Below are 13,256 nucleotides of genomic sequence, written 5' to 3'. Positions count from 1 at the left end.
AGTACAGCTGAAATCAGAGGGAAAAAAAATAAAAAGAAAATAAACAAATCAAGATTTGGTTCTTCTCATCTTTACCTTCCATCATACTGCACTACTGAGTCTGCAGACAGCCCAGCTGATATCTACTTTTTCGAAACAAGGAAATCACAGAATTACTAGAGGATTGTTTTAGTTTTTTTCTTTATCAGAGAGCACACTTGGCAATCTCATATTTGTGTTTTAGGTGTTTTGAACTGCTCCAAGCTAAGCGGTATCTTCCACCAGAGAATTCTCAAAGTCATAATAATTGCAGACTAAAGCACACTTCATATTCAAAAGCTATCATCAAACTACGATCTGTCATTATCCTATTTATCTACCATGGAACTATGTTTTTGTCATGGTCTGGAGGGCTAGTGACTCACACAGCTGCTACCAATCTTCACCATTTCAAGGTGCTTTCAACGCTACTAATGCGCAGACAACAGCTGCGTAGCAGGCTTCTAAGGCAAAGACCCAGTTTGGCTGCCTGCACAGGAGATTTGCTGGTAAAGAAAAGGGTGAAAAGAAAGATCAAGTAGTGGAAATGCACCCACCACATAAGCAAACCCACTGAAATTTGCTCCTTCTGCTCCCCTGACAGCTAATGAGGGGTCACTGCACACCAGCCAAGCACCAGTGTGGTATAAACACAGTACTTCCCGTGGCAGGGCTGGACCCAGAAAGCTTTGAATTGGCAGCCAGTGAGGGCAAACAGGACTCTTCATGTGTTACCAGCTCAGGTCTCCTCACAGGGGTTATTGTGCACCCACGCAGGAATATCCCTCTCACCTGTCCAGCTTCAAGGCTGCCTCACTCTGAAACCTGCAGAGTCCTGAGGCTCTGGCAGACACAGCTGCCTCTCAGCCTCTGTCCCTCTGTGAAGCTCTCTAATTAATTCCCTAGTACTCATGAACACCATGTTCTGTCCCACTGTTCTACTCTTCAGAATTGACAGCAAAGGGGTTCTTTTCCTTGTCTGATGAATATTAACCTTTTTTATCTGACAGAGATGCTCACCAAATAGTATAATAAGAGCCTAAAATATGCCAGAGCAAATTCCTGTGGGATTTGTTTTTAAAAGCTTGTGTACTAAGGGAACAGGGGTGCTGCATCTATGGTGTCCACCCATGTGTGTGCCATCCTATTCCAGTGACTTCTCAACCACGGGTCAGCTTCAGCTAACACCTGGAAGACCCCATTTCCACCAGATTCAAAGGAAGTAGCAGAGGGAGGCACAAACACCTGTGCCCTGAGCAAGGGAAATGGCTGACAGAGACCAGCAGTGGTGAAAGCCAGTCCCTGAAATGTGGGGCTGGCCATGCTCAGCACATGCACAGCTCAGAGAGCCCTGCAGCATCAGTGAGTGCCCCTGCACAGCCCAGAGAGCCCTGCAGCATCAGAGAGTGCCCCTGCCCAGCTCATGGTGAGCATGAGGACCCAGCTTCTCAGCGTGCTCGTGCTGAAGGACGTGCTCCTTCCAGGACTCATGGAGCTTGTACACTGTGTGCTACTACTGAAACAGCCCTTATTGCCTGAGCCTTAACCCTGCTGTTGAACATTCCCCCTTCAGGGAGGCACAGGAATTCAGCCTCCTGAAGTCACAGCTGAGGTCAACAAGCATGCCCTTCTTTAGAGCCAGCAGCTATCCACCGTGTACAAGGTCACACACCTACGAAAAGACTTTGTTTAGCAAGTGCACTTCCCACTGACTTCTCAGACCATTAAATCACTGTTTTCATGCTATGCTTGTATACATAATTCTGAAATTCAGGCTGCCCAAAGGGCTTTAGGTTCAGTGAATAGCACAGTGTCCATCACACACTAAAGGGCTGATGTGTTTCCAGTGGCTCACAAGCCACCTCCTGATGCTGGGATGACCCCACAGGGTGGAGGGTGCCCCCAGCTCTTTGTTCTGCTCCCCTTTCAGGACTCTGCCTGTAAGACTCTTGTTTCTGAGAGACTCTTCTTTTGTCTCTTGCATGTCCAGTTTGGAGGCACCTTCTGCTGTGCACTGCCTGCCTGCCCAGGGCCATGCAGAACTGGATTCTGACCTCTCAGCCCTCCATCACAAACACTTGATGGCAGCATTCAGCATCCTGGGGGCTTCCTCCAGCACTAACAACCCACTGAACTTTGCAAACCAAATGCACCTATGTCCTTTCTAATAGGTAAAACTAAATTGAATTTTCACAAGCTTTACTAACTGTAAATTAATTTTAGACTTAATCAGGAAATTAGGTATATTGTAGGTCAGTAAATTCTGAAGAAAAATCTATTTGGACCATGATAACCTCAGTGTCCTTCTGAGTGGACCCCTCCTCAGTGATTACTCAGCAGATACTCTCTCCTTGCTTCCCAGCACCTGCTGCTCCCAGAAGGAATTCTTCTGCCCACCTGCCTTCAAACCTGACATGGTGGTGGCACAGACAAATCAAACTGTAAGCAACATTTGAACTCCAAATCCAATCACCAATTCGCTTCCTTAGCAAAACAGAAAAAAATCCAAAACCAAACAACAAAAAAAAGAGCATGTGCTTGTTTCTTACCACCTGTCCCACTGGAGAAGGAAACTTCACATATGGAAACAGCAATATTTTTCCCAAAGAAAACTATGGCAAGAAGAAATCTAGGCATGAACAAAACCAGGTACCTGGACCATCCTCTAATGCACAGCATGTGCAACTATTTTAAACCTCTGTTGCTGAAACCCGGCTTCGCAGAAGTCCTCACTAAATTCAGATAATTCTATTAAAATGAATTATAATTTCACATGAAAGAAATCCTGGCCCTAGCTTCTAATAAACTCATGTCCTTGTCCACCTATTCACCACAAATTGAAATAAACACCTGCAGGAAGACAGGAGCCTTTGGCACCAACCAGCCAACCTCTGAACAAGCCTATTTTTTGCCATTTACATATAATTACATACTAGCCTCCAAGCAGCTAGAAGCTCCATGTTCCTTTTTTTTGTATTGTTTGTTTCTTGTGAACACACATAGAGCACAAACCCAAACCACATTAATGATAACCTTGTTAAATATAAACTAGTATGCAATTATACAAACTGCTAACACAAACAAAAAAGCCAGGGAACTCTGATTATACGTTCACAATGGTTTCTGAAAACCAAATAAAAATAACAACATAAGGCAACCTGTCTTGCCTGATACTGTAACAGAAGAAGGTTTCATGTTATAACTTCTGTGTCTCAGCACACAGGACTCGTCTGTCAAACAACTCCTCAAATTCAATTTCAAGCTCACTCACTGCAAGGAGAGCAGAAGGGTGGGAGGAAAGGCAGCCAGTGCACACGTGAACTACCAAAAAAATCTAATTTTCCTCCCTGCATCATCCTTCACATGAGCTAATGCCTGTCCCTAGGCAAGTGCTGTGACTTTCACCCTGTCACCCTGAGAAGGGCTGGCTGTGTGCTGGGGATTTGGCTCCTTCCTCTCCATTAAGAGAGCAGCAGAAGGGCTGCTGCAACCCTATGTTCTTGGGCTTGTGCCAGCCCGATGCATGCCTGTGATTTAACTTCTGTGCAGCACGGGTGAACCCAGCAACCAGAGCTCCTGCCACACCTTTTCATTAAGAACATGAGCTGCTAACGCTCTGTGCAAGCTCCGTGGTCTGCAGCTGCCTGTTCCCGGTGTTTAAAAATACACACTCTTCCCAGAACGAGATCTATTGAAGGGAAATTCTGTCCTGGACCGCACATGTGCAGCATCAGGACAGCCAGCAAAGGCAGGGGACACTACCCAGAGCTCTCCTGCACCAGTGCTACAATGGAGAGCCTCATACTTGTCAGGGCAGTAATGCAAAGTCTTCACCACAACTGAATCCAGCTCTCAGGAAACCAAACAGTAGAAGACCAGCACCTTCCCTTGCAGCCTTCATCACAAGAAATTATACAGCACAAATGACAGCCGCTACAGGACTGGAGGAGCATCCTGGAAAGGTTTCCTTAGGTGACTTCCCTGGCCATGGACTTGGGCTATCCATTCAGTTTGTTTGCATGCTAGCAGCGCAGCTGAACTTGCAAGACTCTGGATTTCTAGGTTGTAAACAAGAACAGTAATTACCTTTCCCTCTTAAACTCCACTCTGTTCTCATGTAATAAAAAAACCAAACCAACCAAAAACCCCACATAGGTAGCTGTACAAGACCTTCAGAAAGTGGGGGAAAGAAGCAAAGGGACTAAATGACTGGAAGAAGAATGGCTCAGTGAAGTGATACCAGTGAGATCTAAGCATCCTTCCCAGAACCAAGCAGAGGATCAAAGCGTGCAAGAAACAAAAACCCAGGATGATCCCTGGGAATCAAGAAAATTAATACTGGAGTCCTGCATCAATAATAAACTCACTAAGTAGAAGGTCGAGAAGAACCCAGTCTCCTGAATGCTTAGTTCAAGAGTAGAAAAGCACTTCCCAAATCATGGTCTGTGGGTCACTTCTCCCCCACAAGGCTGTGGGCAGAATCACATCACAGAGTGAAATGCACGAGTGTGTGTGTGTGTGACACAGCTGTGCAGTTGATCCACGGAGCAATTAGAGGGTTGTCACTGCAGAAATTGTTTTGAGAGACACATGACTGGGAGAAGAAGGGTGGTAACTCACCAGCAGGCACGCTGCTTGGGAAGGTGGGGCTCCCACTAGCACAGCACCTGAAAAGGGGCACAAAAAAGCCACCAATACAACCCAGATGGAAGGGGGGAGGGGGAAAAACAAACAACCAACAGTGGGGCATGCAGCTAAGATAACTTTCCCCTGGAATACTTCCAATTTCTCCAAGCTGGTTGGTTTTGAAAGGGACTTTTCTACAGCGATCTATGCTCAATTACCCTTATAAACCCTTGCAATAACATGTGACTCAAAGTCTACCTATTTGTCCAAGGGAGAAACAAGGAGGGAGTGTGGCAAATGGGGAATGTGGGAGTGGCTGCCGATGTGGGCTTGGGGAGCACAGTCATTTCCTCCAGCTTCTTCCCCCCCTCCGTCTTTGATATCTGAGTATGTTGTTGAGGAAGTGAAGGAAGGTGATTCTGTATCCACAGGCATTCACACATTTTTACATGATTGCACCGACTTAGCCAGAAGTCTCAGCTTGAGAGCTGAAGCAGGTGAGGGTGTTCCTTAGGGAATTAAAAGGCAAAAGAGTACCCGGCGGCGAGAAACGACCCAGAGAACCAAAGTGCTTGGAGATAAAGAGCTTATTTAGGGTGGTAGCGAGACGCTGCTTGAACCATGCGCTCGCACCGTAATCCGCGATTTCCATGCAAAGATTTCCTTCCCCTTTGCGGGCTACCAGACCTGGCTACAGCTCACTTGACTCAGAGCCGGTTCCCAGCCTGCTGTCGATAGGACAGGCAGCACGGCGGGCTGAACCCGCCACCAGAGGGGAGCGCGGGGTGACAGCGGCTGTGCAGCGGGGCTGGGCTGGGCTGCGGCGGGCACGGCGCCGTGCAGCCGCTGAGCGGCAGGGAAACTTTCAGCCACTCGCCCAGGCGGGACCGACCGACGGACGGACGAGCTGCTGCCGCCCGGGAGGCTCGGGCACCTCGGCGGACCTGCCCCTGCACGCCCGCACATCCCTGCCCCTGCTGCTCCCCCGGGCGGACGGCAGCGGGGCCGGCCCCGCGGAGGGAGCTCCCGCCCCGCGGCTCTCGGGCCTCCCTCTCCCCACGGCTTCCCCCGGCCGTGCCCGCCCGTACCGAGCCCATCGCCATCCTGCGCATCCCTCATCCCCGCATGCCGAGCATCCCTCATCCCCGCGGCGCTGCTTACCGGGAGCGCTGCAGCTCGAAGGCGGCGGCGGGGCCGGGCTGCCCCAGCTCCCCGCTGCCGCCGATGCTGCCCTGGGGGCTGGTGCGGCCGAAGGGCGCCGGCAGCACCCCCGCCGTGAAGGAGTTGAGGCGGCCGCGGCTCCCCGCCGCCGCGGCGCCCAGGAACACGGCGGGCGGCACCTGCACCGCGGCGAATGCGTCCTCCTCCTCCTCCTCGTCTTCCTCCTCCTCCGGGGGCTCGGCGGGCGCCGCCGGGGGGCTGCCCAGCCGCGGCGGCGGCTGCGCCTGGCGGGGTCGGGCGGCGGGGCCGTCGCTGCCCGGCGGCGGGGGCCGCCCGTCGAGGGAGATGCTGGTGAGGAAGGAGAGCGCGGCCTGCCTGCGGCGGGGGTCGCTGCGCGCCGGCGGCAGCGGCTGCAGCGGCGGCGGCTGCGGCGCTTTCCTGGGGCAGGGCTCCGCCGGCGGCGGCAGGGGCCCGGCGGCGGGACTGCCAGGGCTGGCGGCGGTGGCGGCCGCCGCCATTGTCGGCCGGCTCCCCCTCCCCTCGGCGCTGGCCGGGCGCTGCCTCTCGCTGCCGGCCCGTCAGGCGGGCGGGCGGCGGGGCAGGGGCGCCGCGGGGTGCATGGGGGTGCTCAGGGGTGCGCTCCGCCCGGCCGCGCCGCGCTGCCCCGGGCCCCCGCCGCCCGCCCGCTCCGTATTTATAGGTGCAGCAGCCGCGCCGCCGAGCGCCCTGTGCAATAACACGGCAATCACGTGTGGGAAACGGGGCGCTGGAGGAAAACAAAAGCCCGGCCAGCAGCCCGGAGGAGGAGGGAGAAGGGTGGGTCTCGGCGAGCTCCCTCCTTTCAACCTCTCTCTCTTTTTTTTTTTTTTTTTTTTTTTTTTTTTTTTTTTCTTCCCTTTCACCCCCTTCCCTCCTCCTCCTCCTCCTCCTCTTTTTCCCTTCCTGGATGCGTGGGGGCGGGCGGGAGTTGAGGAAGGTGGAGTCAGTGTCCGTAGTACTCGCCACATGGCCCTCGGAGCCCGGCGCAGACCGCCCCGGACCCGGGGCTGCGGCTCGGCCCGGCCCGGCCCGTCTGCGGCGCCGGGAGCAGCACCGGGATGCAGCCGTGCCGTGCCAAGCGGCCCTGGCGCTGCCCGCCGGTTTTCCCGGGCGGGGGCTGGTGCCCGGGGCAGGCACTGTAGTGCCCGGTGGGCACGGAGAACAGTCGGGAACGGGGAGCGGCCCCCTGGGATGCGCTTGGATGCCGACAGTGCGTTCTGCGGGGCGGCAAACCTCGGCTGTCCCGGTCCCCGCTGCCCCTGCTGCAGTCTGAGGCGTGCGAGTGCCTCTGTGTGTGCAAGTAACATCTCACGGGTTCTCTAGAACATTAAAGCAACCTCCTCCCCAGCCTTTCCTTCAACTCCGTCCCCAGCCCTTCCCTCTCTCCTGCACCAGAAAAAGTACATTGCTTCACTCTTTCCCAAAAGGGCATGTAGCCCAAGCCCCAAATATCTGTATTCGTGTCGTCCCCAAAGTGAAGGCTGTTGAGCAGAGCTGACTGCAGGTCTGCACCGTCTACAGCTGTGGCCTGCCAAGGCAGGTGGCCAGACCACCTCAGCATCGAGCTCCTCCATTCCTTCATTACTTTATTGTGATCAACTCAACCGTGCTATAAGCATGCTTGTCCTGTGATGATAATTTCATCAAGGGCTTATGTAAGGGTTGGATAACAGATATATACAAACAGAGGAACATATGGTTGTCGCAAGATAGCAGCACGTGCTTTCTTCATAAAGCATTACAATGGCTTGTATTGCATTCCAGTTATAGCTGGTGGATGATTCACAAGCCATCCCAAACTGTCACAAAATATTGTGATGTCTCCTACAATTTTATCAAAACCTTGCTAATTTGATGATTGAAAAAGAAAAGATTGATCAGAAAGGAGAACCCGATCCCATTGTTAGAGGAAGATTTGGACCCAGGTATGTGTTTCTCTCGAAAGTGATATTTTGAGCATTCAAAGATCTTAAAATCACACTCTGACTTGGATTTACTTCTGAACCTTTGGCCTTTACTAACACTGAGTACCATAACCCCCAAATTTATGCACCAAGTCTCTGGGGTGTGATACTTTTTTGGTAAGGGACACTGCATGGGCAGCATCCTGAGCAGGAGCAATGAGAAATGGAAGGGAAATGATGGAGGAAGGAGATGTTTTCCACATCATACCTTCTTAGAGAGGTAGGTGAGTGCTATTTTGAGGTGGACATTCTCATTTCAGCCTGCTCTCTTGAGGTTTACACTGCTTTTTTCTTTCTTACCAGAGGGTACTTCTGTGCCTGTCCCTGTGGCATGTCAAGGATGGATCATTGGGATGAAAAGTGGGTAGGCCAGAGTGCTAAACTCTCCTCCCCAGAGAAAAGCCTAACTGACATGTCTCATCTATTGGAAGGATGCTCTGTACCCCTGTGGTTGCAAAGTGGTTCCTTCAAACTTCTGTTTTGGAGAGGTAGGCTGAGGAGTTTCAGGCCTGCCACCTTCATTTGATGGCAATGCCTTTTTCTGACCTAAGGCATTGTGGCAACCTGTGAGATGTCAGGGCACTGATGCACTTGGTTCCTGTGGAGGAGTTCCAGGCTTCTTTTACCACTTCTGAAAGAGTTCAGGACTTTTTGGAGGAGGACTCCTGGGTCACAGAAAAATGTCACAGCTCGGTAACCTGGCACTTGGTATGTTACTGAATGCTGACCCCTGGTCCAGGGACTACTACCAAATAGTAAATAGGTCATGAACTCAGGCCTTCCACCTTGGAACCAAGTAAGATACATACTGGGATATTTTTTTCCTCTTGCATTTCTGTGGGGCAGCAGCAACAGTGTGTACTTTCCTCTGGAGCTCAAAAACTCTGTATGGCAGCTGAGTGCTGGTGTGTATTTCCCAAATTCAGCTTCTCACAGTACACAAGTCTGGGAAAGAGAGCCACCACCAAAATGCCAGATGGGGTTCCAGAAGTTGATTTAACTTAACTCATTTTTTATGAGTGCAGAAGTGTGCACTCCTTTCACAAGATTACTCTTGTGATGCAGTAAATTTTGTCTGTTGGAAGCATTATTTTAAATGAAGCCACAACCTATATTTTAGAGCTCCTCTACAGCTGACCCAGAGGGAAATGTTAGCCCTTCCCTTGTCCATGTGTGCATCTGAATGATTTTGGCGTCTGAATTCTACAAAATCATTTTTTACAGTCTCTGCTATCAGGAACACTTATGTGAATGGTTGAGCCTATCAACCTCCTTACATCAAAATTAGGGTGATCAGGATGGATTGTAGGTGTTTCCAGGCCTGGCTCATCCAGCTGAGCTCACTTTGTCACTTTGCAAAGTGCTTGTCTGTGCCCACTAAATCCTAAATCCTCCCATGGACCCAAACAGATGCTCTGGTCTAATATGCACAAGCTGCCTCTGGGGTATACTGTCTTTTCCAAAAATCACACTGAAGGTTGGTTAAAACATCTCATCCATTGCAAGTGAAAATAAACCCATTTGAGAAAGCCACATGCAAGAGGAAAATTACTTTTCCAGTCTGAAGCTATTTTTGATAACAAGTTGGGTACCACAGTACAAAGATAATTGGCATGATAGAAATACCCGGTTCTCTAGACCTATTTATACATTTAGTAGCAAATTTGAATTAATGTGCACAACATAATACAATTTTTTTCCAGTTACTTATGTCCTCTTGATCTGTGCTCAGCAAAACTTTATGTGGAAGCATGAGCTATAGAAGTCCTGTGTGCTGGAGGATATGTGAAAATGTTAAACAAATTGATTTTGCTGGTTGAAACTTTTTTGTTTGATGGAGAAGCAGTGGTTGACTGGAGGAAATAGCAAAGTTGAAAGGAAAACCAAAAAGACACATTCTGGAAGCTTGCTTCTGTGACTGTTTTTTCAATCATTTCCTTCTCCAAGTTCTCTTCCAACCAACCAGCTCTACCCAAGTGCAAGTAAATGTTTTTATTTCAGAAGTCACAGGCTTATGTAAGCGTTTAGATGACAAGTGGTAATGGGAGTGATGGAGCATGGTGGCTTTTTCACCCAGTGCACCAAGACCTGCAGGAGAGACTCATTGGTTGTGGGTGTTCAGTGGCAGCATGGAATTGGGGGGTCCTGTTAACACAGGTGATGGAGAGGCTTTCTTTGTAGAGATTGAAGAGAGTGGAGGGAGTTTGGACAAAAACAGAAGCTCAGCAGTTTACCTTTCTGAAGAATGGGATCAGAGAAACAGTGCCTCTATGTACCTGCCCTCAGAGGAAAGTTAACACATGTAGAATCCTCATGTTGTCTTTAGTTTCGTTTAAATGGTGTGGGTGCAGTCCTGCTGCAAGGCAAGTGTGGCCAGCAGGATGTGAAAAGCCAGCCAGAAAGGCCACAGACCTTGAGCTAAAGTTGGGGTCCTGAGTAGTTTGTCAGGCCAAGCTTAAAAATATCTTTGCAGATGAGTTGAAAACTTCACCCAGGATTTGAGTTAGAGGCAAGATTTGTGTTTTACTGAGAGTTGACCCTGCGAGAATAACCAGTCCTGAGTCACCAGTGTGAGTCACCAGGCTGGTTCTTGAGTGGCCTCTGCACAGTGCTTGCCTGCTTTGGGGACAAAAACAAGTTTCTTATTGTCTCTGGTATTTGTTAGAGCTACAGGACCTGGGCAGCTAGGGGGAAGAAAGAGTAAATGCAATTGTTACTTGTAATTTTGACAGTCTTGTTTTCTGACTGTCAGGCTCAGTCAGGTAATGCTGTTATGTGAAGTTCAGCAAAGATGTCTGGTGATAGTGCTCCTGTAGGTGAGAACACAGATAATTATTACCAGTGGTCTTGGATATCACTGTCAGATCCCCATAGCCAGGCAGAGTGCCTGTAGCATGTGAGTACTCTAATCTTGCTGTGCAAGACTTTGGAGAAACGATCCAAATGCAATCTTTATAAACACTTTCTTTTTCCTTTACTTTGCAGAAGAGAATTGCACTTCAAAAGGGGACAGCAGTTGTAGCATTGGAGAAGGTTTGGAATGTGAATTTAATAATCCTTCTGTTTAGAAGGAGTGTCTGGCAGAAAAAAAGTTGGGGGAGTTGGAAGAAATTTCACTGAGAGCCATAGTTAAGAATGGAAATTGGAAAAAGACAGTACAAATTCTTTACAAAGGACTAATACTGCATCTGGATAGCAAGACCTGTTTTAGTGCCAGGCCCAAACCTTCAGTCTGTTGTAAATTTAGCCTGATTCTCGGAAATGCTAAGTGCTTGTGCTTTTCACTGGTGATTTTTGAGGAGCCTGAATGTTTTGCTTGTTAAGGGTCACCTTTGCTAATTAAAATGTAGAATTTTGAGACTAAGAAGAGTGTCACCTTCTTGGAAAAGCAATGTTCCTTGGGTAGGACTGGTCCATGCTTGCCTCTCTGTGCAGAACCTAATTTTGCTTGCATCATTCCAAGTGGTGCTGTCATCACCAAATTGACATGAAACCAGATTCAAATTCAGTAGTGGGAAAGTGAGAGAAATCTGTGAGCACCAACCATCATGTTTGGAGCGGTGTATGTGACTGTGGGGCAGGACCCATAGACAGAGGCAGGTGCCCTCAGCAAAGGTGAAACAGTGTTTCCTCAGATCAGCTGAGATGCGGATGGTCAGGGCACCCAACCTGCCAATTATTTTGCTTGTCAGAGGTGCGGCATGCATGGTGTTTGTGTTTGTGTTGAGTTCCTGAGATCATCAGTGAGCTGGTAGTGCACACACGTGCACTACCAGTCTATTGGTGGTAGAACCAATTTGATAGTTGTTTGTCTCTTAAGGAATTTAGGACATTCTAGTTAAGTCAAAACTGGCCTCTGTATCATTATTCCAATTTACTGCACCTTCACTAAGGATAATTACTATTTTTCATTGCTAGATCCATGCTAGATCTGATTCAGGCCAAGCATTTCTTGGGAAGCTGGTCAAAATGGTTATGTGGGCACCAAGGCCCAGACCATGAAAAACATGCATGCACACGGCAGGGGGGCTGAGGGCTTGCACATCCAGCATGGATTCCTCCTCACTTCTTTCTTGCATCCCTGAATTTTTAAAGTTCCTCATTTAACTTAAGCTGGCTTTGAGGATTTTTTTGTTGTTGCTACTGTTGTTTTTTCACTTTATATACCATTGGATCCCTTAGACACACCACACCAGAAGCTCCATTTTACTGGGTGCTGCTGAAATACTCTCCCAAGTCTCAGTGAGCTTGCAGGATAACTAGACAAAAGGAAGGTGGCCATGTAGAAACTGCAACTGGAATGTGGCTGTTGCTGGCTCCTACTGGCTTCTACTAGAGTGATTAAATGGGAACAGGGCCCCATAGCTCCTCCCTCCCTTGAAAAACAAAAACTGTGGGCATTTGTACAGAAAACAACCCCTGTTTCTGTTTGTCCTTGTCTTCCTGCAGTTTTCCTCTTTGAAATCAGAGTTTGGGTTTTGGGTTTTTTTCAGTGTCATAAGTTAACATAGGCATGAGGTTCAAAATGGAGTCATCTTTATTGAAACAAGCAAGGGGCAAATGTCCTGTTTGCTTGGAAATCACCTTAGGCAGTGGTGTAAATAAAAATCAACTTCCAACTGCAGTGGAACAGAATGACTTGTTGCTAGGAAGAGCTGTTTTGAGGTTTTCATTAAGTGACAGCAATGATTTTTCCTGTTCTTTACCATTCTGAGGCAATTTGGAATCAAGTACAGAATCACTGAACATTAAGATTTCAGAGGGAAGCCTGGAAGAACATCCGTCTTTGTCACAGTGTCTGTTAATTTTTAATCACCTCGGGATAATTTTAAAACAGGCTGCAGGTCTCTGAAACATTCATGTTGGCAAGTCTTTCAGTTTGCTGGTTGCTGAGGCTAAGAAAACCCTCCAATTCACAGGACAGTTAGACCAAGGAGCTGGATGAGAAGGAAAACACTGTTGACACCTTCTCAGACACAGCCTTCAGTGAATAAAACCACTAAATAAATAGAATCTAAAGTTCCCAGAGGGACATGCTGGTGGAGTGTTTCAGAGACTCTCCTACAAGTTCAGCTTGACTGGAAATGTTTAATATCCAAGAAAAAGAAAAAGAAAAAAAAATGTTCAAAGGATTTTTTTTTTTCCCCCTCCCCTTGAAAATATTCAAGGAGTGTGACTCCAAGGGGAACGAAGGAAGCAAATGGAAAACTTCTGGTGGCAGAGGCTGGGTTTTTGTGCTCAGCTTTGTGGCGGTTTCCGGTCTGCAGGCAACACGATATCCCACAAGCACCACACTTGGTTCATTCCAAAATTTCAGGGAAGGTTTCAGAGCCATTTTAACTTTGGAAGATCCTCAGTGGGCAGTGCTCATTGCAGGCTGGTGTGGAAAGCTTGCAGTCAGAGGGGAGAAATAAAACCTGCGCCTGCATCTTTGTGGTCTGTCACCCT

The 13,256-nt window shown here is 48.8% G+C and overlaps 1 protein-coding gene across 4 annotated transcripts in view; it reads right to left on the bottom strand.

The window, feature by feature from the left end:
- Positions 1–13,256, bottom strand: part of CABLES1 (Cdk5 and Abl enzyme substrate 1) — an 89,603-nt gene that overhangs the window by 63,840 nt on the left and 12,507 nt on the right. The window contains exon 1 of one of the 4 annotated variants that reach the window (XM_064705967.1): positions 5,806–6,636. The exons of 1 other annotated variant lie outside the window; for it this stretch is intronic. In XM_064705967.1, coding sequence (XP_064562037.1) covers positions 5,806–6,323 — 518 coding nt within the window. In that variant the 5' untranslated portion in view covers positions 6,324–6,636. Of the gene's footprint in view, positions 1–4,638; positions 4,668–5,805; positions 6,637–13,256 lie in introns of those variants that run through there. 2 more of the 4 variants (XM_064705966.1, XM_064705970.1) reach the window with 2 other exon arrangements.

This window comes from Zonotrichia leucophrys, chromosome 2, assembly GCF_028769735.1.
Source record: "Zonotrichia leucophrys gambelii isolate GWCS_2022_RI chromosome 2, RI_Zleu_2.0, whole genome shotgun sequence".
NCBI classification, from domain to species: Eukaryota; Metazoa; Chordata; class Aves; order Passeriformes; family Passerellidae; genus Zonotrichia; species Zonotrichia leucophrys.
Note: the sequence above shows the minus strand (reverse complement) of the source record. Positions and strands in the feature narration are given on the sequence as shown.